General features: G+C 43.6%; 1 protein-coding gene across 1 annotated transcript in view; it reads left to right on the top strand.

Annotated features, from left to right (window-relative positions):
* The window catches only part of USP10 (ubiquitin specific peptidase 10), a gene marked incomplete at its 5' end in the record, with an annotated part of 71,400 nt that overhangs the window by 9,438 nt on the left and 37,516 nt on the right, over positions 1–24,446 (top strand). Inside the window, one exon of the mRNA XM_082606023.1 lies at positions 23,713–23,781. Coding sequence (XP_082462149.1) covers positions 23,713–23,781 — 69 coding nt within the window. The remainder of the gene's footprint in view (positions 1–23,712; positions 23,782–24,446) is intronic.

Raw genomic sequence — 24,446 nt, 5'->3', positions numbered from 1 at the left:
GGGCCCGCTTGGGGTCCTGCATATGGGGTGGCAAGGGTGTGTCCCTCTTCTGGCTCTCCTCCAGGTCTCAGGGTGTTCGCTCTGCTCACCTCAGCACCTCAAGCATCTTAAATCTCAAAACTTTGAGGGGGGAAAAATTAGGACATTCTTTTGGGGTCATCTGAGGCAGATTAATGCAAGGCAAATAGCCCTTGAATGTCCTCAGTGATAGTTGGATAGAGTTGTTAGGGAATGTCATTTGGGGACATTATTCCCTTTATGTTTTTTGGGGGGCACCTTTAAAACAAGCATTAGATACTTGATTATGCTCCTAGAAAATAAAGAAAATATTAGAAAAAACATCACCCCTAATATCTCACGACTCTGAGATGACTTTTGTTAATATTTTGAAATGCTTCCCTTTGGTACTCTTTGTGGTAAATTTTAGACATTTGGTATCTTTTTATGTAATAGCATGTTTTAAGTTGTGATCCTTGGTCATGGTCTTCTCTCATCAGGTCACCTGGCATCCTGGTGGCCATCCAGACACACTAAGTAGGGACTCCTAATTAGGCCCCCAAGTCTGTGTTTCCCTCAGCCCCCTAGGGCCTCAGCCACACGCAGGTGTCAGAGCCTCCACATAGGTTTTTTTTTCTAATTAATTAATTTTGGGGGCTGTGTTGGGTCTTCGTTGCTGCACGTGGGCTTTCTCTAGTTGCGGCGAGCAGGGGCTCCTCTTCGTTGCAGTGCGCAGGCTTCTCATTGTGGTGGCTTCTCTTGTTGCAGAGCACGGGTTCTAGGTGTGTAGGCTTCAGTAGTGTGGCTCGTGGGCTCAGTAGTTGTGGCTCACGGGCTCTAGAGCGCAGGCTCAGTAGCTGTGGCTCATGGGCTTAGTTGCTCCGCGGCACGTGGGATCTTCCCGGACTGGGGCACGAACCCGTGTCCCCTGCACTGGCAGGCGGGTTCTTAACCACCGTGCCACCAGGGAAGTCCCCCTCCACATCGTTTTGTTTACAGCTTTTCCCTTAACCTGCTGAACACTTTTCAATGACTAGGATTAACTAAATCTTATCTTGGACATTTTAAAACTTTTCCAGTCTAGGTTAGGTATGAACAACAACAAAAGGTACAGGTTTGTGGCTCTCTGAGAGATAATATTATTAATTTTAGCACTGAGTAGAGTGAGTTGGGAAGAGAACCAACTGAGGAGCCTGAAAATGTTGCTGTTTGAAGACCTGCCGCACTGGGTCTTCAGAATGAGAGTTCAGTTTTGTTTGAAGTTCAGTAACTAGCTCATTGACTAATTCCTTCTCAACAAACATGTATCCGGCTCTTGCTCGGTGCTGAGGCCTGTGTTGGGGTTCATAAGCTGCAAAACACAATTACAAAGATACATATATATACATGAACATTACGTTCCCTGTAGCCACGGGAGACTGCAGTGCTCCGTGTGGTGAGATGGGGCCCTTGGGGATGGTGTGCGGGCAGCACAGACTTGGCCACAGCTCGATTTAACTGTGACCGTCTGATGTCCCAGCAAGACGGAACAAAATTCCTAATTCATCCCGAAGCCCATTTGTGGTCAAGATCTCTTTGGGGATTTGTGCAGAGCATTAAGCCATTTTGCCATCGGAAACTCTTGCTGCCTTCTTTTGGTTGCTGGTCATGGATTTGTCAGCTTAGAAATTCTTGTCTCCAGTTTGTCGCAAATTGGTGTTAAAATAATCACTCTTGGTTCCATCTTGGTTCTTACTGAATTCTTGGCTTTTCCATGCCACGCTACACAGTGTGAGTTAAGTGCCAGGAGCACAAATTTCCTTTTTCATCTGTGACTAGAGTTCTATTCAGTGAGAACGAGCTAAGAGATAGCTTTAAAAAAAAAAATCTTAAAAAGCGTTCTCTTCAGTTTGGGCTGGAAGTTTACTGGCTCTAAATTGAACTTCACATGCAGTGACACTGTAGCAATATCCTAGCCATGACTAGTCCTGGACACAGAGTTGCTGCAGCTCAGTTTGGAAAGAGTTTGCCTCTCACCCCCTGACACATGTTGAAAAATGAGTTTCTTTTCTTTTTAAGGTGGAAAGAAAGTGAAATATGTTGCCATTTTGTTTCTTGGCCATTGATTTCTTTTTGGTTGAAAACAGATCTGAGTTAGCTTCCTCTCTTCCCTGGGGAGAAGGGGAGGACACCCATGTGTGTCGTGCACAGCGAGCCTGGAGGGTCCTGTGGACTTGGATTCTGGGGGTGCCGTGTCTTTCCTCCCTGGTCAGTCAGCCCTTCCCGGAGGCCTGCAGCCTGCTGGCCCCGAATGGGCCAAGTGCCTGAGTGGCGGAAGGACAGCATGGCCCTGCCTGGCGGAGGGCACAGTACACAGACGGTCGTCTGGCTAGAGTCTGGCAGGTGTTCCAGGGTAGGAGCACAGGGGCCCGGGAGCGGCCTGGGGCTCAGGAAAGCTTTCTTGAGCGCTGAGGGGTCTGCTTCCCCTCCAGCGGCCCCACTGTTGGGCACAGCATCCTGTCCTGCATGTGGGGGCAGCTGGCTGGCTGTCAGGTTCAGGACTGCACGAGGGTTGGTTTTGGTGTTTCCAGTTCTAGGAATGAAGATCAGGATGATGGTGTGGTTCTGCACACGGGACGGCTTTGCCCTCCCCAGAAATACCTTTACAGTAATGAGAGCTGATGGAGAAGAGGTGAGCTGCTCCTGAGGTATTCAGATCGGTGGTAATTCTTGCATTAAGAATGCAGATGACCTCTAAGTTTTCTTTAAGGGTTTCACGACTCTCTTTATCTCTGTTGTGTAGTTTCTTGAATCCAGGTGACTGATCTGTGTATCAGCTAATAAGCTGTTTTGTTTCATTCTTTGGGCTGTTTCTCAACAGTTGTAGCGGAGATCAGAGCACCGTTACTGATGTAAATAAAATGCCTTCACTATAGCTTTCCTGGTCCCAGTTAGTGGTCCGTAGCATTGATCCTTCGTTGGCCTGCTCTGAACAAATGCTGTTATCCCCAAATTCAAGAGCCACAGAGCTGTCTGCCTTCCAAGGTGGAGAGCCCAAATGTGTGTCAGCGGTGAGTGTGGAAAGAGAACTTTTCCATTGGCTTGCCTCAGTTATTTTTTGTGTTCGCCACCTTTGTCACCTTAGATATCTCAGCCAATGTCATTATTTATCCACTGGTTATTTACTTTTAATAAATATTTATTGTTTTATTTACTTATTTTTTTGGCTGCGTTGGGTCTTCGTTGCTGCCATGGGCTTTCTCTAGTTTCAGCAAGTGGGGGCTACTCTTCATTGAGGTGTGCGGGCTTCTCATTGCGGTGGCTTCTCTTGTTGCAGAGCACGGGCTCTAGGCGCGCGGGTTTCGGTAGTTGTGGCCCATGGGCTCTAGAGCGCAGGCTCAGTAGTTGTGGCATATGGGCTTATTTGCTCCGTGGCATGTGGAACGTTCCCAGACCAGGGCTCGAACCCATGTCCCCTGCATTGGCAGGTGGATTCTCAACCACTGTGCCACCAGGGAAGCCCCATCCACTGGTTATTTTTCGAGCTCAGCTAAGTGCCACAAAAATGAGTACAAATAAGTCCTCTCTACCCGAGACCCTCTGCTGCAGCATGCCCCCCCTCTGTCCACGAGCTTGCTGCCTGGCCCTGGGCGGCTTTCGGTGTGGGTGATGTCTTCTCAGGATGGCCTGCCTCCCTGGCCTCTTTATTTTTTTTTTTTTACTTTATTTATTTATTTATTTATTTTATTATTTTATTTTTTTTTAAATTTTTTGCCTTATAACAAATTTAATCAGTTATACATATACATATGTTTCCATATCCCCTCCCTTTTGCGTCTCCCTCCCACCCTCCCTATCCCACCCCTCCAGGCGGTCACAAAGCACCGAGCTGATCTCCCTGTGCTATGCAGCTGCTTCCCACTAGCTATCTACCTTACGTTTGGTAGTGTATATATGTCCATGCTCCCTGGCCTCTTTAAAATCCAGCCTCCTGAACCCTCACCACCTTCTTGCCTTGCTTTGTCTTCACAGCACCTACCACCTTCTGATATCCTGTATCTAATATCCTATCCTAACGTAGTTACTTTGTTCATTTTCTCTCTCCCTACTAGAATGTAAGATTAATGAGGGCAAGGATTTCTTTTGTTCACTGATACATTCCCCGGGCCTAGAATGTAGTAAGTGCTCAAAAATATTATTGATAAATAAATTAATGAAAGATACAATACCGTGGGTATATTCAGGAAGTCCATGGTTGAATGTGGGAAAGAGTCTCATCCACTGTTGAAATCCAGAGTGAGTAACTCGTCGGTTTGTTAGGAAAGTAGTTCCCGAAGAGGAGACTTTGGAACTGAGTTCTGTGATATGAGGAGAAGCCAGCGGCACCCCTCCTGGTGGGAGAGAAGGCGCTCTGGGCAAGAGACCCTGTGTGGATGGCCCTGAGCCTGCAGTTCTGGGCGGTGGGGCGCAGCCCTGGGGGCTCTTGCGTGCTCTGCTGGAGCCTTTTGTCTTGAAAGGTCTTGGGGGGCCTTGCAGGCCTGTTCCTAGGGACTAAAATAATCAGGTTCACATTTTAGAGAAAGCAGTGTGGTGGCTGCATGTGGTTTGGAGGGTGAAGGATGAGTCCGGGGGCAGGAAGACCAGTTAGGCACTCAGTGATCCAGTTGAGAAGTGCTGAAGGCCTCACCTCAGCCTGGGGCAGGGGGTGGAGGAAGCGAAGGCCTTGGGGTGACCAGTTGGAACGGGATGCATAGGGAGCAGGGCAGCTTCTTTGTGATGTATTTGTGGTAATGCATTTCCTTTTTTAATAACCTAGGACTATGCTGTATGTTGTTCAGTATTTTTTCCCCATTTCTTGTATTGTAAACACTCTTGATTATTAAACATTTTTCTTCAATGTTATTTTTAAGTACTGTGGAGTATCCACAAGTTATATTTTATGCATACTAAAAACAGTGATGTTTGGCATGTTTTGGATCTATTTATTAGCTGTTTCTCATTGTGAGTGAATGATCTTATTTCCCAGAGATAATTAAAGCCCAGTATTGTAAACTGAAAGATGAACATCTTTAATTCATTGGTTACTTGGAGGCAGAATGGGAGATACATTTTGCTTAGTAATATTAAGGAAATAATTAGTGGTAGATTAAAACATGAAGTTTTTTTATGTTTTTATTTTTAAACTACATACTAATTTGATCAAAAGCAAGTTACACTATGAAATATTTGAAAAAGATTGAGAAAGGTCTTTTTATATAATATTTGTCAGCCAGCTGGCTCATGTTTGCTGAAGGCTGTTTTAGCTACTGCTTGTAGCTGCTCAGGAAGGTAACTAAAGCGTTCTTAACCCTGTGTAGGTAGTGGGTGACTCAGCAGGTGACTGAGGCAGAGGGAACCATTGGGGCGGGTTCTGAGATGTGTAATGTGCTGAACTAGGTGGTGCGCATGTCAGGTTCTGCAGGGGGAGTTCAGGGAGTGAAGGAAGTGGGCAATGAGTGACCTTGAAAATGAACAGGATTTGGGCAAATGGAGAGAAAAGAGGAGGGCATTCCGTGTGGGAGAGTGAGGAGGACTTAGGTTTCAGATTAACTTTTTTTTTTTTTTTTTTGCTTTTTGAGTGATCTTACTTGGTATGAATCCCCTGGATCACTCACTCCATTTCTGTCTCAGGATACTTTTGATAACAAGTAAGAGAAAGCTCAGCTCTAACTGGCTTACACCATAACCTAGAGATTTACTGGCTCACGCCGCTAGAAATTCTGTACGTAGGTCAGTCTTCAAGGTTGGTTTGATTCATCAGTTCAGTGACATCTTTGAAGACCTGGTTTCTCTTCACTTGTGTTGTATCACTATTATCCGAAGCCTAGTTTCCCCCCCAGTGGCAAAATGGCTACAGTAGTTGTGGGCTTCACATTTGTGCCCAGCACACAAACCGGCCCAAGAGAGTGTGTGTGTGTCCCAGAATTCTTGGCAGTGCCCTGAGCTTTGTGCCCTCTGGGTCACCCTGAACCAAGTGCTCTGGGCTAGAGGGGTGGCATGCTGTGTTGGCTCCCCTCTGGAGTGGGGAGTGTCAGCCTTCTGAACTGGGTGACCACTATCCAACAGGGGAGGAAGAGAGTGAACGTTGGGAGGATGGCCGCAGAATCCTTTACCTGACGCTTCATCCCTCCCCACTCTTTCCAGGTTTATCGTTTCCTCCTTCTGGGCTCCTCAGACTCGGTCCTTTCTCCTTGGCAGGTCATCCTGGACTGTCTGATGGTTTCTTATTGTATCTTATAGTCTTTCTTAAGTTTTTTTTTTTTTTTTTTTTTTGTGGTACATGGGCCTCTCACTGTTGTGGCTTCTCCCGTTGCGGAACACAGGCTCCGCATGTGCAGGCTCAGCGGCCGTGGCTCACGGGCCCAGCCGCTCCGCAGCATGTGGGATCTTCCCAGACCGGGGCACAAACCCGCGTCCCCTGCATCGGCAGGCGGACTCTCAACTACTGCGCCACCAGGGAAGCCCTCTTCCTTAAGTTTTATTGTTGCTTTATTATCTGTGTGTCTGTGCATTGAGGCCAGCCCCAGGTTCCAGTGCTGGCTGTCCCATTTTATGTTCCTGGGCTCTTGGGCAAGATTATTTCTCTGAACCTCAAGTGTTTTCATCTTCACTCGGTCGACGGCTACTTACCAGAGTCTAAGTATTGTACTTAAGTGGATGGGATCCAGAACTGAAAGACACAAGGAGATCGTAGTTCATTTACAGAAACATGTAGGTAAGTGAGAATTACCATGAGGTATGAAAAAGGGTTTGAAAGAAATAGGGCTTGCGATGACTTCCCTGAGGGGGTGATGCCTCTGTTGAGCTTGATGGGCAGAGGACTAGGCACCAGGGAGCTGCCTGCATGGAGAGCCGAGGAGTAGTGAGTACATTTGGAGTAACTGGGCTCTTACGTGCACACGGAGATGAGGCTAGGTTGTTTAGGCCATTACACCAAGAGTTTAGGTCCCATCTCTGTATCCCTTACAATTAGGAGTTGACCATATGTCCTAGTTGACACGTGTTCCAGGGTAATTAATGCGGTCCTTTCACTGTGAAAGGTGACATCAGTTTGGATGATAAACCATCACCCAGCTTAATAGAGGAGTTTGGAGCTATGTGGTGGTGGTGTACAGGATGCAGGGCTTACCCTACGGTAGGACCCTGGGACTGTGTGAGATACAGCTGCTGCTTCTCAAACTTAAACCTACATTAAGAATCAGCTGGGGATCATGTTAATGGCGTATTTGGCTTCAGTTGGTCTGGGGTGGAGCCTGAGAGCTGCATAATCTCCTGAGTTATTCCTTTGGTGCTGGGCTGGGGACCACACTTTGAGTAACAGGGTACTATAAGACATTAGGAGCATCAGAGGGTCTGCAAGTCCTGAAATCATGTGCAAAAATATGTGTATGTGCATTCTTCAGGTAGTGGGCTTAATTTGCTTACATCATATCCTCAGGGGAGTGTACTGCCACCCAAAAAGGGTTAGGGGAATCACTGTTTTTTAGAAATATTGTGACGATTAAATGAGATCTGTATATTAAGTGCCTTCAGGGCAGTGTTTAACCCACCGTAGTCATTCATTATGTGTTAGGTGTTTGTCCCATCCCCCAGGTTTTTTGAAGGCAGTAAACATTGCTTAAACATTTAAAATATCTTTTTTTATATCTTCTGTGCCATTGGTGTTCAATAAAAATATGTTTAGTTTGGTGACAGACGGTTTTAGGACTGTTGGTCATTCTGTCAACATTTGAGGGTCTGTTATGTGCCAAGCATTTTATTGGGTATTGAGATGCTGAAGTCTAATCTTGGTTATTGCAGATACCCTGGCATGGAGGGGTTGTAAGGGCTTGAGCTGGATAGTAACACTAGGATTGAAGAGATGCATCAAAAAAAAAAAAATTGGTTTTTTTTTGGCTGTGCCCTGTGGCTTGTGGATCTTAGCTCCCCAACCAGGGATTGAACCTGGACCCTCGGCAGGGAGAGTGTGGAGTCCTAACCATTGGACCACCAGGGAATTCCCCCCATTTTTTTTTTTTTAGTAATCTTATTATTGAGGTATATTCTGTGTTCAGAAAGGTTCTGCTCTTGCCTTTGACTCATTGAGATCCTGTTCTCTGGATCTCAGGTGTGGGTGTATGGATGTCAGGATGCATCACTTAATTAGAATGCTTATTTCAATTCATGCAGTTGCTATTGTTTTTACCAAATAAAAATTTTTGAACATTTTGATGGGATTGTGCCAGGAATTGGGGTATATAATTCAAGATAATCTTCAAGGTTTCTCATCTAGAAGATTGGAAGAACAGTGAAGTTTGCTATTGGCATAAGTGTAAAACCTGGTTTTGAGAAAATAATGGACTTTTTTTTTTTTTTTTTTTTTTTTTTTTTTGCGGTACGCCGGCCTCTCACCGTTGTGGCCTCTCCCGTTGCGGAGCACAGGCTCCGGACGCGCAGGCTCAGCGGCCATGGCTCACGGGCCCAGCCGCTCCGTGGCATGAGGGATCTTCCCGGACTGGGGCACGAACCTGTGTCCCCTGCATCGGCAGGCAGACACTCAACCACTGCGCCACCAGGGAAGCCCAATAATGGACCTTTTGATGTTAAGGTTAAACTAGAACGTAACAGTGGAAGAGCCTAGGGGCTGGCAGCTTGAAATATGGAACTGGAGTATAGTTGGGCAATCCAAGTTGAAGATGTGGGTTTGGAATTCATCAACATACTTGAAGCTGAGAATAGGTGAGCTGCTTAGCGGGGGAATATCCAGGTGCCATCCCAGAGGAGAGAGAATGGTTAAAGAAACAGAACCAAGTCTTGTAGAGTTATGGAATCCCCTGAAGGTAAAATTATTATGAAAAGTGTGTGTGAGAGAGATCTTATTACTAATCAAGTGCTTGATAGATTGACTAGCTTAAGGAGGTAGAATGATTTTGGTTTAGATTGGGAGGTTATTTTTGAAACAGCAGAATGTTGAAGGTGAAAGATTTCACTGAGTCTAAAGAGCAAATGGGAAATGAGCTCAGTTACAAAGAAGTGTCTCTGTGGAAAAGACATTTCTGAAAAGTTGCATTGGAGGGGAATTTTTCTATCACATTATTTCTAGCTTAGTTGCATTATAGTTTTTCTTCTGATTGTTTGCCTTTAACTTGTTAATGATAAATAAATCCTTAAAAGCACTAAAATAGTTTTCCATTTTAAAAACATTTGCTTTGGTTGTTCATCAAGCAGTGGGTCCTCCTATAGAGTGAACAGTCATCTCATTGTTTTATAGTTCCTTCTGTCTGGTTTGGGGGCATACTTGAGTGTCGAAATAGCTCTGCTGGCCCTCCCTCCAGCTGTCTGCCTTGTTTCTCCCATCCCTGAATCGCTGGGTTGTGGGAATGCCCCTGTGTTCAGTGATTCTGAACCCTGACTGCACATCAGAGTCACACAGGAAGCCTGCCTCCCACCATTGAACCCAGAATTGTGGCCTGAGGATCCTCAGGTGATTCTAAGGTACAGTCAAGGCTGAGAAGCACTGCTTGAGGCCTTTGTCCTGCACAGCTGACCCTGTTCCCCTGCTTGGTGAGCTCTTCCTGGGGTTGGTTTTCTGCCTTTGTATGAAAAACAGAGTATTGTGAGTTGATTGGGTGAAAAAAATTTCTTTTCTAGGATACTGAAGCCCTGAGCTTCACATATTTACCATAAGGGAGACTTTCTGGAAAGTCTTGAGTTTCATTTTTCTTTTTTTTATTAAATTTATTATTTATTTGGTTGTGCTGGGTCTTAGTTGTGGCAGGCTGGCTCCTTAGTTGTGGCTCTTGGGCTTCGTGGTTGTGACATGTGAACTCTTAGTTGCGGCATGCGTGTAGGATCTAGTTCCTTGAGCAGGGATTGAACGTGGGCCCCCTGCCTTGGGAGCGGAGAGTCTTAACCACTGTGCCACCAGGGAAGTCCCGAGTTTCATTTTTCTAATAAAAGATTTTTAATCGTAACAGTGAACTTACATAATTCAAGAATGGAGTGCAGTCTGTTGTTTTGGCTGGTAAAGTAAACTGGACCTCCGTAATTACAGTCTTCGGAGGCTATTTTTCAACAGGCCATTAGGTGGAGGTTAAATTGAGAAAGTAAGCAGTGGACTGCTTCCTCAGTAGGCATGGTGGTCCTCAAGCCCTCAGCACCTGCTTTTGCATTCTTTTATTTTTAGCAGATAGTAATTTTGCAGCTTTTACTGCTTCAACCAACTCTTCTAACTTTGGTTTTCATTACAACCAAAGTAATTCATGAAAGGGAATATTCTATATACTTCCTCCTTAAAGTTGAAGGAGAGGGGTGTGTGTAACAGCTAACCTGAGTCCTTTTTCTTAGGCATCTCTAGATTTTCCAAGGTGTTTGAAGAGACCATTGGCAGTGACCATTAGGTTAGAAGAAAATAATTTAGGTAGTCACACTTCTGTTTTCCTGAGTGTCTTTTAATGTGGAGCTCTGGTTTAGTGGTGCACTTTCCTTTCTGGCAGGTGGCCTTCAGTAGCCAAGCTTTTGTTGGTTTGGTTCCAGCATATTTCATTAAGTGAAAAATCCTGTAGAACAGATGGACCTAACAAGTTTCTGCTCATGGAGCATTCTGTTTAATGCAACACTAGTTTTGATTCAGCGTTGTGGGCAGTTATTGTCTGTATGTAGTGTGGAGTTTGAGTAGGTGGTCAGGGGATCTAGGCAGTTATAAAGGCCAGGCCAGTCATGAACAACCTGAGGTTGGAGGCTTACAGGAGCCTGTTACAGTGATAACAGGTAGCACAGTACAAATACATGCCTACTAGTTTAGGTGGTGTTGTGTAGCAGTAGTTAGGGTCTTTGAACCAAGGAACATGAAATCTTAAAAAAAAAAGTCCTGATGTGTGTGTGAATATTTATCGAGTACTTAAGAATTCTGCTTATGTGAATGAAACATCAGTGTTGTGGTCTTTGGTCTTCAAGAGTTGTTTTTACATTACAGCTGCTTCATCCACCTTATTTATAGATGTGTGTCTAATTAAAGTCAACCGTATTGAGGTATACTTTAATACAATAACTGTACCAATGTTAAGCTTGCAGTTTGAGTTTTGACAAATGTATATACCAGGGTAACTGTCACCGTGGTAAAGATATAGAACATTTTCACTGCCCAGAAATTTCCCTCATGCCCCTTCACCATGAGTCCCCATCCCTTAGCCGGGCAATTACTGATCTGCTTTCTGTCACTATAGGCTAAGTTTCTGTTTTCTGGAATTTTCTTCATGTGGAATTATATAGAGAGTACTCTTCTATCTGCCTTCTTTCACTCAGCATAACATTTTCGATACTTGCCCGTGTTGTAGGAGTCCCTTCCTTTTCAGCGCTGAGTGATCGTCCATTGTATGGATGGACCACAGTTTATCTCTTCACCTCTTGATGGACATTTGTTGTTCCAGTGTTGATTATTATGAATGAAGCTCTTGACTGCGTTCATGTGCAAGTCTTTGTGTGGACATATGTTTTCATTTCGCATGGTTGAAATACCTAGAAGTAGAACGGTTATATGTCATAGGGTAAGTGTATGTTTTATTTTGTAAGAAGCTGCCAGGCTTTTCTAAAGTGGTGGCATCCTTTCATGTCTGCAGCAGCAGTGCCTGAGTCCCCTTCTGCAGCCTCATCGACACTTGGTACTCTCAGTCTTCTTCGTTTTACTGGGCCTCAGTTTTTGTTTTGCGGTACGCGGGCCTCTCACTGCTGGGGCCTCTCCCGTTGCGGAGCACAGGCTCCGGACGCGCAGGCTCAGCGGCCATGGCTCACGGGCCCAGCCGCTCCGCGGCATGTGGGATCTTCCCAGACCGGGGCACGAACCCGTGTCCCCTGCATCGGCAGGCGGACTCTCAACCACTGCGCCACCAGGGAAGCCCCATGCCTCAGTTTTAAAGGAAAGACTTTTTGTCCACAGGAACATGAGCCACATCTATGACAGAAAAGTGAATCTGCCTGCAAATAGGGAGTTCTTAGTGAAATATGTTTTTATTTATTTTTTAAATGCATTTATTTATTTTATTTATTTTTGGCTGTGTTGGGTTTTTGTTGCTGCGCTCGGACTTTGTCTAGTTGTGGTGAGTGGGGGATGCTCTTCGTTGCGGTGCTCAGGCTTCTCATTGCGGTGCTTCTTTTTTTGTGGAGCACAGGCTCTAGGTGCACGGGCTTCAGTAGTTGTGGCGTGCAGACCAGGGCTCGAACCCATGTCCCCTGCATTGGCAGGCGGATTCTTAACCACTGTGCCACCAGGGAAGCCTGAAATATGTTTTTTTTAAAAAAATAAATTTTGTTTGTTTATTTACTTTTGGCTGCATTGGGTGTTCATTGCTGTGTGCAGGCTTTCTCTACTTGTGGCAAGCGGGGGCTACTCTTCGTTGTGGTGCAAGGGCTTCTGATTGGAGTGGCTTCTCTTGTTGCGGAGCACGGGCTCTAGGTGCACAGGCTTCATTAGTTGTGGCACACAGGCTCAGTACTTGTGGCGCACGGGCTTATTTGCTCCGTGGCATGTGGGGTCTTCCCGGACCAGGGCTCGAACCCGTGTCCCCAGCATTGGCAGGCGGATTCTTAACCACTGAGCCGCCAGGGAAGTCCCCTGAAATATGTTTTTAAAAAGAAGTTTAAGTAGGAAAGAGAGGGGGCAAGAAAGACTAGAGAATGCCTCCTTCATGCTGGACACAGGAGACTTATTTGGTGGTCAGGCATGTAGGGATGGGGAGTAAAAATGGACTTTCAAAAGGTTGACCTGCCCTGATGCACATCCATGGTTTGTTTTGCCCTCTTTTTTCCCCTTCAAGATTTAACATTTTGGAAGTTGATTTTTCTTTAGTTTGGGAGACCACGTGATAATTGTGAATTATTTTTCTCTAGGTCAGAATAGGTATCCTCTTATTAAAGTTTTCTGTAAAGCTTTAATTCAGTTTTCTTGATTGTGTTTAAGTGTTACTTTTAAAAATTAAATGTTATATCGTGACTATGTTAAAAGTTTATATTTTGTGCCCCTGCTGGCGCATCTCTGGCGATAGTAAAAACAGGAGAACAAGAAGCAGTGAGTAGTTCAGTTGGAGTTTTGTTGTCAGCCTGCTGACATCTGGGAGTGGGACTGTTGCTGTAGAGCAGTAGAAGGAGAGGTCATCGTTCCTCAGCCCTGGAACTTGTACTTGTTGTGGGCTTTGCTTTTCTTCCTCCTCTACCTGAATTCATTTTTTCAACAGAACTCTTGAGCACCTGCTGTAAGCCAAGTAGTGCGTTAACTGCAGGCGATGGGAAGATGAATTGAACTTGGTGTCTGTTCCTTTTGTAAAACCAGCTTTATGGAGGCGTTATACGTGTGCAGTGAGTTTCATTCATTTAATGTATATAGTTTGATGAGTTGTGACACATGTTTCTTTTTTATTGGTGTTCTGCTTTTCCCCTTCCCATCCCTTCCCTTTCCTTCCTAGATTAGCACCAAGGTGATTGTAATGGATATGAAGATAGGTGGAATTTTGAACTTCTTTCTACTAGGGCCGTCCCAGATAACAAGCACCAACTCCCTAATCTATCAGCTCTGTTCCATGTGATAAAAAGTCTGTATACCAAGTTATTGTATAATGAGGGCTGTTTAGTAATCGTTTAGAGCAAAACAAGTTAAAATTTAACTGGCATTGTGTAATGTACAATAGGCCTTGAAAGTTGGTAAAAGTGGATTTCTGTTAAGTGAATCATGTTTTCCAATTTGGAGAATGCAGTCTGCCAACAAGTTTTAGCTTAGACTCCCCACGAGAGCACTTAAAGAAATACATGCAACCTATCAAAGGTCCTGCTTGGAAAAGAGAGAATAACTTGTGATAGGACTTGAGTAGTCAGAATGAAATACACAAACCACATGAAGCTAACACTAAACTGCAGTAGGTTGACATTTGAATCCTAAGGAGGGATGCGCTCTGTGGGAGTGGCTTTGTCACAGTTTTTCCATTTGTTCCCTTCTCAGGACTCCTTGGCCCCAAGAAAGTAAGCAGAATCCTGCTGCTACCCAGTCAGTGGAGGAATAAGCCTTTCTCTGCGTCCCTCTTCCTTTGTCTGCTTCTGCCATTTGTAATGCTCTTTGCAACTTGCAGTCCACTTGCACTGTGACAAAACTATAATTGTCACGATGTCCCAAACCTTATGTCTGTCTTATTCAAAATTTATTCTCAAAATCTAGCACAGTTCAGTGTGGTAGTTGGTGCTTTGTCCGTACTGTTAAATCAGTGAAATTTCTGCTGTGCGGTGACTGAACAGCGTCATCTCCAGGTGTCCCCAGGCCACGCACACCACTTTCCAAAGTTAAGATTAGCACACAGTGACTGTTCAGTAGATGTCAGTTAGCGTCCGCAAGTACTGGGTTCTGATTAAAAAAAAAAAAAAGTTTAGTAAAGAAATCTAAATGGTTTTTTATGCAAGTACTTACCGACCTGATTTTTTTTAACTTCATTTATTTCGTTGGAATAATTTCATGCCATAGAATTCTCCCATTTAAATAGCTGTACAAAAAAAATAGCTGTACATTTTGGTGGTTTTTAGTATATTCACAGAGTTGTGCAACTATCACCACAGTCAATTTTAGAACATTTCATCATTCCGAAAAGATTGTACAACAGAAACTAGCACAGCATTGTGAAGCAATTATACTTCAGTAAAGATGTATTAAAAAAAAAAAAGAAACTTCATATCCATCAGTGGTGACTCCCTAATCCCCTCCGCACCCAGCCTCTGGCAGCCACCATCTACTTTCTGTCTCTAGGGATTTACCTCTTCTGGACATTTCACACGAAGGGAATCATACAACGTGTGGCCCTTTGAGTCTGGCCTCTTTCGGTCAGCATGATGTGTTCAGGGGCCAACCACCTGGTAGCCATATTAGTCTGAGAGCATTTCCAAACCTGTGTTTCTCCTGGTTATATCCAGGAGATCCTTTTGGAGCTGGGAAGAACCCTGGAGGTTGTTCAGTCTGGCATATACCCTTAGTTTAGAGACGAAAGTAAAGTTTTTATCGCTTGGAACACTTTATTAGTCCTTAATGTTTCCTCCTGTCTCCCAAATTCAGTTTCCTTGGGTTGGGAAAAGAGAGAGAAGACTTTGTACTTTTTGTGCTTGGTTCTGTCATTGAACCCTGCGAGGCTTGGCTTTGTGTCTGTTCTCAGGACATTGTCCCAGGGGCTGGGTTCACAGTGGTTCCAGTGATTGCCTTGGAACTTGTACAGTGTGTACGGTGCACACGCAGCAATGTGTTTATTGATCATGCCTCTGTATCCTAATTTTTTTACCTCAGAGGCTGACGTCTTATTTTCCTGAGTCCTTTTGAAGGCAGAGGACATGGATTTGGTGGCAGCCTATATAATTACCCGTGTTTCTGGAGATGGAGCTTTGGAAGCTGTGCTCCAGCGCCCCCTAGTGCCGCGTTGTGGTGGTCGTCCTCCGTGTCCCCTGCTTTCTGTAGAAAGCAGAAAGTGCTGTTTCCTGTGGCTTCATTAGATCCGTGGAGAACCAACTGTAGGTCATGCGGGCGACTGGCAAATGCCTTTCCTTCTTCTTACCTCCCTTGGGCTGAGACTGTGTCTTTGCTTTTCCTTTAGCAGGAAAACGGCCTGCCCCTTCCCCAGGCTGTACAGCCCTAGGCCCTCTGGGGCCAGGCTCAGAGCATCCATGCCCCCGGGGCTGGGCTGCAGTGAAGTGGCTTGTTTCTACCCTAAATGTGCTGTGGGCGTGCCCCTTTTCCTGATGTGTTTCTTTTCTTTTTCTTTTTTTAAATAAATTAGTTTATTTATTTTACTTTTGGCTGTGTTGGGTCTTCGTTGCTGCACGTGGGTTCTTCTCTAGTTGCGGCAGCGCGGGCTTCTCATTGCGGTGGCTTCTCTTGTTGCGGAGCACAGGCTCCAGGCGCGCGGGCTTCAGTGGTTGTGGCCCGCGGGCTCTAGGGCGCAGGCTCAGTAGTTGTGGCACGCGGAGCCCGCGGCACGTGGGATCTTCCCGGACCAGGGCTCGAACCCGTGTCCCCTGCATTGCCAGGCAGATTCTTAACCACTGCGCCACCAGGGAAGTGCCTGTCCTGTCTCTTTAGCTTCCTGTAATCTGGAACTTTTCCACAGCCTTTTGTGACATTGAGTTTTTGGGAGAGCACAGTTTTCCCCCTGCTTTTCGGTAACATTCTTCATTTTGCCAAACATCTAAAATAATTTGTGATTGAAGATTAGGAAAATTTTGGGGGATGGTGAGACTTGAACATTTTAATGGCAGTTGGCTGCCCTGAATTTCTGTGATAAACTCTTTGGTGTCACAAGACTTGTGATGCTCTAACCTTTACTCAGATACAGTTTTAGTTAAATAATTGTCACTAAAATGCAGGGCAGTGTGATTTATGTACACTCACTGGGGTTTGCAGTTGAATAAATACTTGGCCTTTCTTTGCTTTTGTAGCTTTAACTTTGTAATTTAACTTTTTTTTTCTTATTTGTTTAAGGTAAATTTTACTGTACAAGCAGTATTTCTGTTTGCCATTTTGGAACAGTGTGGTTAAAAAATGCTTCTTCATAGTAATGCTTCCTGTAATTGTTCTTGAATGATGCAGATGATTTTGATAAGCACTGAAATGGTGTCATAGCCTCCAGGTTTATGTGGGGTATTTTACTATATCACTTCCCACAAATGTTTGAGTGGTTACCAAAGAAACATGACTTTCTTTGCCTATGAAAGAAATATTTACCTTTTTTTCACACTCACTGTGACGGCAGGAAATTGTCTTTTATTCTTAATCTCCCCTTACTTGAGACCTCAGTGACTTGACCTTTGCTGACCTTTGAGAATGAACTCCCCAACTATCAGGCCTTTCTTTATCTGCAGTTACTATGTTTCATTTGAATTCCTATTTGAGTCTAAGAAATATGTGTACAGATACATAGGAGAAAGATACATGTAGTTTATCTGCCATGAGCATATGGGAAATACTCATTGTATAGGGAATAGAAATCCTAACCAAAACTCTGGACAGTGAGTACCTTGCAGAGACGCTGATAATACCAGCTTCTTAGCAACCCCCTCTGTTATCTCAGTCGCAAAACTGAAAGGACTGTTTTTTATATTGTTGAAATGTAACTACTTATTTAAAAAAACTCATGCGTTTTAAAGATAGAAAGTAGGTCCGATTAGGGGCAAGAGGATGTGATTCATGTGTGTTTTGTTGGAGTTGTTTATTGATATATGTGGGCTGGTGTTACAGGAATTACATTGGAGTTCAGAGCAGCTCTGGCTAGCAGTTTGTCAGGTGTTAAATGATACTTTAGCGTTGCATATTTGATAGTTGGCAGTTGCTTATGGTATCTTTTTTGGATTAAATGTTTTCATCAAGTCCTAGTCTCTGTTGTCAGGGAGATCTTGAAACTAACATAGATGCAAACACAACTTTGCAAAATGTGTATATTTGAATAGTTGTACAATGATTTGTTTACATTGACTTTTTACAATTAATATTTTGAATAGATAACTAAGAACTCTGAAAAGATAGACGCTAAGAAATCTCACTCCCGCTCCACTACCTCCACAGGGATCCGCCCTGCCCCCAACTCTGAATAGTCAAGGGTTTTACTCCCTTCTTGGTACCCTCTCCAATATCTATCTCTTTATGCAAACACAAATCAATATTTCTGTTTTCCTCCTTTTTTTTTTAACCTAAAGAATGTTTTCTATTTAACAGTGTCTTGGAGATTTCTTTTTTTTTTTTTTTTTTTTGCCATGAAAATTTCTTTGTGTTTTTTTTTTAACATCTTCATTGGAGTATAATTGCTTTACAGTGGTGTGTTAGTTTCTGCTTTATAACAAAGTGAATTAGCTATACCTATACATATGTCCCCATATCTCCTCCCACCCTCCCACCCTCCCTGTGTCTGGAGATTTCTGCTCTCTGTACTTGCTCCTTCCTCAGCCCCACCCCCCCCACCCCACCCCCACCCAGTGAGTTTGGTGTGTGTGCTGTTCGTTTTGTTTTGGCCTCACCACACGGCATGCGGGATCTTAGTTCCCTGTGACCAGGGGTTGCACCCGTGCCCCCTGCAGTGGAGTCCTCACCACTGGACTGCTGGGGAATCTGTGCCCTGCCCCACCCCCAGCCCCCCACGTGGATTTTGTAATCAGGTTAAAGATACATATCCGGGAAGTTGTTAACATGAAGTTGTAATGAGAAAGCACATTTAAAATCTATAGCAAAGTTTTTCAAATAGTACTTTACAAATAAAGAATTAAGTAAAAATAGTAAAATTGAAAATAATAGAAAAAGGCTTTCCCTGGAGCCTTTCTAAGCATTCTGACTGTTGACCATGCGGTTGCTCCCAGCAGACTGGCACAGGGACTTGACAAGAAGGCTTGCAAGTGTGTGGGGGGGTTCTATCGCCCCTCCCCCTCCATTGACAAGATTTTATTAAATCTTTAGGAATTTTAATTCTCTTATTGGATTGGCCAATTTCTCTTTTTTAAAAGACGTTATATAGGAACTCAAATAAATTTACTTAGAAATGTGATTTAAATGAGCATTTCATTAATATTTGTTTTTCCAAGACAAAACCAGCCTAGGGACTTCGCTGGTGGTGCAGTGGTTAAGAATCCACCTGCCAGTGCAGGGGACATGGGTTCGGGCCCTGGTCCCAGGAAGATCCCACATGCCATGGAGCAGCTAAGCCCGTGAGCCACAACTACTGAGCCCACATGCCACAACTACTGAAGCCCACACGCCTAGAGCCCGTTCTCTGCAACAAGAGAAGCCACCTCAATGAGAAGCCTGGGAACCTCAACGAAGAATAGCCTGTGCACAGCAACAAAGACCCAAAGCAGCCAAAAAAAAAAAAAAAAAAAAACCAGCCTAAAGAGAATAACTTAGACCCAGCAATCCCACTGCTGGGCATATATCCAGAGAAAACCATTATTCAAAAAGACACATGCACCCCACTGTTCATTGCAGCACTATTTACAATAGCCAGGTCATGCAAGCAACCTAAATGCCCAGCAACAGACAAATGGATAGAGAAGATGTGGTTCATATATACAATGGAATATTACTCAGCCATTAAAAGGAGTGAAATTGGTCATTTGTAGAGAAGTGGATGGACCTAGAGACTGTCACACAGAGTGAAGGAAGTCAGAAAGAAAAACAAATGTCGTATATTAACGCATATATGTGGAACCTAGAAAAACGGTACAGATGAACCGGTTTGCAGGGCAGAAATAGAGACACAGATGTAGACAACAAACGTATGGACACCAAGGGGGGAAAGCAGGGTGGGGTGAATTGGGAGATTGGGATTGACATATATACACTAATACGTATAAAATTGATAACTAATAAGAACCTGCTGTATAAAAAATAGATTAAATTAAAAAAAAAAAAAGAATAGGGGCTTCCCTGGTGGCGCGTGGTTGAGAGTCCGCCTGCTGATGCAGGGGACACGGGTTCATGCCCCGGTCTGAGAAGATCCCACATGCCGCGGAGTGGCTGGGCCCATGAGCCATGGCTGCTGAGCCTGCGCGTCCGGAGCCTATGCCCCGCAACGGGAGAGGCCACAACAGTGAGAGGCCCGCGTACCGCAAAAAAAAAAAAAAAAAAAGAATAATTTAGCAATCCTATAGAACCTTCAGTTCTCATCCTAATGTCTTCCCCACATTCTGAATTAAAGTAGTCACTTAGAAGGTAGAGTGGATATCTTTTACGTGGACAACATTTCTACTCTTGGTATTAAATAAAACAACATGAGTCTTCATGTTTGCATTGGGCTTCACAGCTACAGTGTCAATCATCTTTTGGATCCTCTTTGTTGCTGCTCATGTACCTCCTGAATTCATTTTCTGGAATTCTTAAGCAGCCCACCCCACCCATCCCAAGGGTGTATGAGTGTCAGAGAATTATTTTGCCCTTTGCACTTGAGTAATAAACTATAGAATAGAATTCTATGAAAACAAAAAATACTTTTTTCTTGGAACTTTCAAGGCATTGCTGTCTTGTTTTGTATTTATTTTGTTGATTCTACGTTAAGATCTTCTGTTGAGCTTGTAAATTTTGTAATTTAAATTTAATAATCTTCTGATTTCTGTGAATACTTTCTGGTTCTGTAATTGGTCCCCCCTCTTTTTAAAAATAAATTTATTTATTTATTTATTTATATTTTTGGCAGTGTTGGGTCTTCGTCGCTGCGCACAGGCTTTCTCTTGCTGCGGCGAGCGGGGGCTACTCTTCATTGTGGTGCGTGGGCTTCTCACTGCAGTGGTTTCTCTTGTTGTGGAGCACGGGCTCTAGGTGCACGGGCTTCAGTAGTTGTGGCGTGCAGGCTCAGTAGTTGTGGTTCCTCGACCAGGACTCGAACCTGTGTCCCCTGCATTGGCAGGTGGATTCTTAACCACTGCGCCACTGGGAAGTCCCGGTTCCTGTTTTTAAATAAAAAAATTTTTCTTATTTGTCTGTACCTGGTCTTAGTTTCAGCATGCAGGATCTTCGTTGTGGCATGCGGGATCTAGTTCCCTGACGAGGGATCGACCCTGGGCCCCCTTCATTGGGAGCATGGAGTCTTAACTACTGGACCACCAGGGGAAGTCCCTAATACGTCCTTTTTTTTTTTCATGGCAATCTGCTTATTTTACCTGCTAGAATTTCTTTCAGGATACAGATTGGAATTTTAAGTTCTTTTCTGTTTCCTATATTTTGTTTACGCAGATTCATTTCACCCTCATTTTAATAGTAACTCTCTTTATTGCTGTTGATTGCTCCCTCACGTGTCTTGTGATTTCTTGTTGTCCATTCACATTCAAGGGCTGAAATCATTAGTATTTTCGTGGGTGTGTTCCCTTGGCAGGTTGGAAGTTTACTATTTCTCTAACAGGCTTGCCCTGTGAATATTTCCATTCCCCCTAAAAGTTCCCGTGTGCCTTTTTTAAAATAATTTCTTCCCCAGACCTTGACAACCACAGGTCTGTTTTCTGTCCTTAGAGTTTAGCCCTAGAATGTTATATAAGTTCAGTCATGTAGCTTTTGGCCTTTTAAGTCTAATTCTTCACTTAGTGTGATGCTTTTGAGAGTCACTGAGTAGTAGTTCATCATGTAGATGTATCACATCCACCTCTTGATAGACATTTGGGTTCTTTTCAGTTTTTGGTAGTTATGAATAGAGCTGCTGTAAACTTCAGCATACAGGGTTTTTTTTGTTTGTTTGTTTTGTTTTGTTTTTTGTGGACATAGATGTTCATTTCTCTTTGGTAAGTACTTAAGAGGGGGCTTCCTGGGTTGTATGGTAAGTAACTTAATAAGAAAGTGCCGAACTCTTTTCCTGAGTGGCTGTATCCTTCCGCATCCTTAGTTGCTTCACATCCTTGCCAGCAGTTGGTATTGTCTGGAATATTTTCTCCCGTTGTATCGCTCATCTTTTTTTTTCTTCTGAGTAAATTTAAAGGTTTATATCTAGACTTACAGATCTCTCTGCAATGGGACTATGAAGGCATGCCAGGCAGCAGTGTCATTTCTTCCCCCACCCCACCTTTCTTTCTTGTCATTTAAAGATAACTTTCCCTTCCATTGCTTTGTGTTATGCTGGAGTGAAATTAAAATAAGCTTTCCCCCAGTTTTGGTGATAAGTCTAATTAAGCTCACAATATTTCAGAAGTATTTCAGAAGAAGACTGTTTCTAAGTTGTTTTTGGGACTCTGCATTTTCACCATTACTGTCAGTGCACAATTTCTTTGTGGACTTTTGCAAGTATACGTAAATATTATGTCAAGACATTTTTGTTTTTAATATATATTCACGGTCTTGGTAGCTACTGTGAAAGAGCCCTCCAAAAAAATGTTTTCCCCAGAAATACTGGTGCATTCCTTTTTAAAAAAAAAATAAATTTATTTATTAGGCTGCGTTGCGTCTTCATTGCTGTGCACGGGCTTTCTCTAGTTGTGGCGAGCAGGGGCTACTCTTCGATGCAGTGCGCAGGCTTCTCATTGCCGTGGCTTCTCTTGCGGAGCACGGGCTCTAGGTGCACAGGCTTCAGTAGTTGTGGCGCACGGGCTTAGTTGCTCTGAGGCATGTGGCATCTTCCCAGACCAGGGATTGAACCCGTGTCCCCTGCATTGGCAGGCAGATTCCTAACCACTGCGCCACCAGGGAAGTCCCTACTGGTGCATTCTTACCAACAGATTTTGAGACTTAGTTTCCATTTACTCAGTTATAATAATGATGGTTATTATCTATTTATATATGTTTAGATACTGTAAATTTCCCCACAAGTTGTTAGACTGCAGTTCTGTTAGAGGAACCACGACTCTGCTTTTGCCATTTTTATATCTAATACCGATTGTTGTGCATGACACTTAATAGGCTCTAAATAATTATTAAGTGAGTGATTCTCTGTTGTAGAAATCAGGTCATACTGATTCTTATCAATGACTTGTTTCTTGAAGCTTCAGGGAGAATATGAGCTGCTTGGCACTCGTCAAACTTACTTCCTTGCGGGTTAACCAGTTTTTCAGAAAGTAACGTTCAGAATTCTATGAAGTGAGAGTTCACAGCGAGGTTTGTGTCTGTTGAACAATATGTTTATCTGTGTATCATGTTCCAGTGTACTTCTAAGGTAAAAAAATTACACATATATTTTTAAAGTTCATCCACCACAGTCATTAACATTTCCCTTTTTTGGATTCCCCTATCTTCCCGTTGGAACCACGTTTTCTGCTTTTCTTTAATATGTATGGTAGGGACAGCTGAAAAGGAGGTAGTGACATGAGTCAGCCGAAGGGTAAATGGAACAACTAGAAATGTTTGTGAACCAAAACAATTCTCCTGCAAGCAGGAGTCTATTTACAAGTTTGATGTACAGAGTTGACCTGTTTCAAAGTGTTGCCGAGCTGTGGTCCTAAGCCCCGGCTGAGGCCACCTGTCTACACCAGGGAGGTTCTTTTTCTGATCGGATTTGTGCAGCCAATAACAAAACTGATGCTGAGACTGGAACGGCACAAGCTTTATTCAATGGCCAGAGAATGGAGAAGCAGGAACCTAGTTCCAAATCAACTTCTCAACGCACTTTGGGCAGAGGTACCAATATATAGGAGGGTCAAGGTAAAAGAGAGGGATTTGGAAAGAGTGGGAGGAATATTCATGACTCCCTAGAGAACAGGGGTGTGGTTTGGACCTGGGACTGTCGCAGTTCTCCTTTTCAGTCCTTGTCTGGACTTTCTCAGTTGTCGAGGCGGTCCTCAGCCGGGTGCTGGTGGGTGGGTCATTTAGCATATGCTCACCTATTACCATGAGGATGTAATGAGACTCACCTTCCGCTGGAAGTCACCTCCTCCGCCATCTTGGGCCTTGTTGGTTCTAACCAGTTGTTTTTTCCTCTTTGCAGCTTCCTCCCGAAACTTAGAGAAGAATAAGGTTTCTATTTGAGGGAGGGGCAGGGACATGATTCTGGGGCAACAGCCTTGGTAACAAAAGTAAGCTCTGTTAACCTTAGGCTGTTCTTTGACAATTTATGGAAAACCTAAGTATTTTATTATTTGTAATTGGAAAACACTCCATCTAGAAATCTGTTGCAGATCCTTGATTTGTTTAACGGAGAAAGGGTCTTAGGGGTTCTGGCCCAATTATTCATAGGATTGAGATATAACACTTTTTTTCTGAAACTGTATGATTTGTGTATTTTATGTGATCAGTAATTCTCTTTTTTTCAGTATATTTTTGGAGATTTTAGCCCCGATGAATTCAATCAGTTCTTTGTGACTCCTCGCTCTTCAGTAGAGGTAAGACACAACTTTGTTTTATTGAGTACGTGCATTTAATTGATGGTTATGTGTTAGTTCTGTTTTTTAATTTATGCCTTTTGATGAGGAGTTCCAGCGTACAGAAGAGTGTAGAGACTAACATGAGAAATGACTGAACCCACCAATCAGATTTGACTACTCTTAACATTTTGCTATATTTATAAATAGCAAAGCATTACAGTGGAAGCCCCCATTGTATCCTCTCATTCTTCTTCTCCAGAAATGCTAACTCTGCTGAAATTGCTCAACATTGTTTCCTGACTATGGTTTTCGCCTTGTACTACGTACATATGTATTGATAGATAGTACAGCATATTGTTTTTGTGGTTATAATGTCACATAAGTGGTTTCATACTGTATTCATCATTTTGTAGTTTGCTTATTTTAAGTTAAATATTCTTTAGATTTATCTGAACATTTTGTTCTTGGTCTTTGATTTTAATTGTTATATTTTTTGTTTGTTTGTTTTGGCCGCGCCCTGCGTGGTTTGTGGGATCTTACTTCCCCGACCAGAGCATGATCCTGGGCCCACGGCAGTGAAAGCACTGAGTCCTAACCACTGGACCGCCAGGGAATTCCCCGTTAACTGTTAAATATTGAACATACCTTTTCCCCTGTTGAGGACTATTTAAGTCTGTGCTTCT

The sequence above is a fragment of the Mesoplodon mirus genome (genome assembly GCF_964341445.2).
Source record: "Mesoplodon mirus genome assembly, chromosome: 19".
Lineage (NCBI taxonomy): Eukaryota > Metazoa > Chordata > Mammalia > Artiodactyla > Ziphiidae > Mesoplodon > Mesoplodon mirus.
The sequence above is the reverse complement of the archived record's forward strand: the minus strand, read 5'-3'. Positions and strand labels throughout refer to the sequence as shown.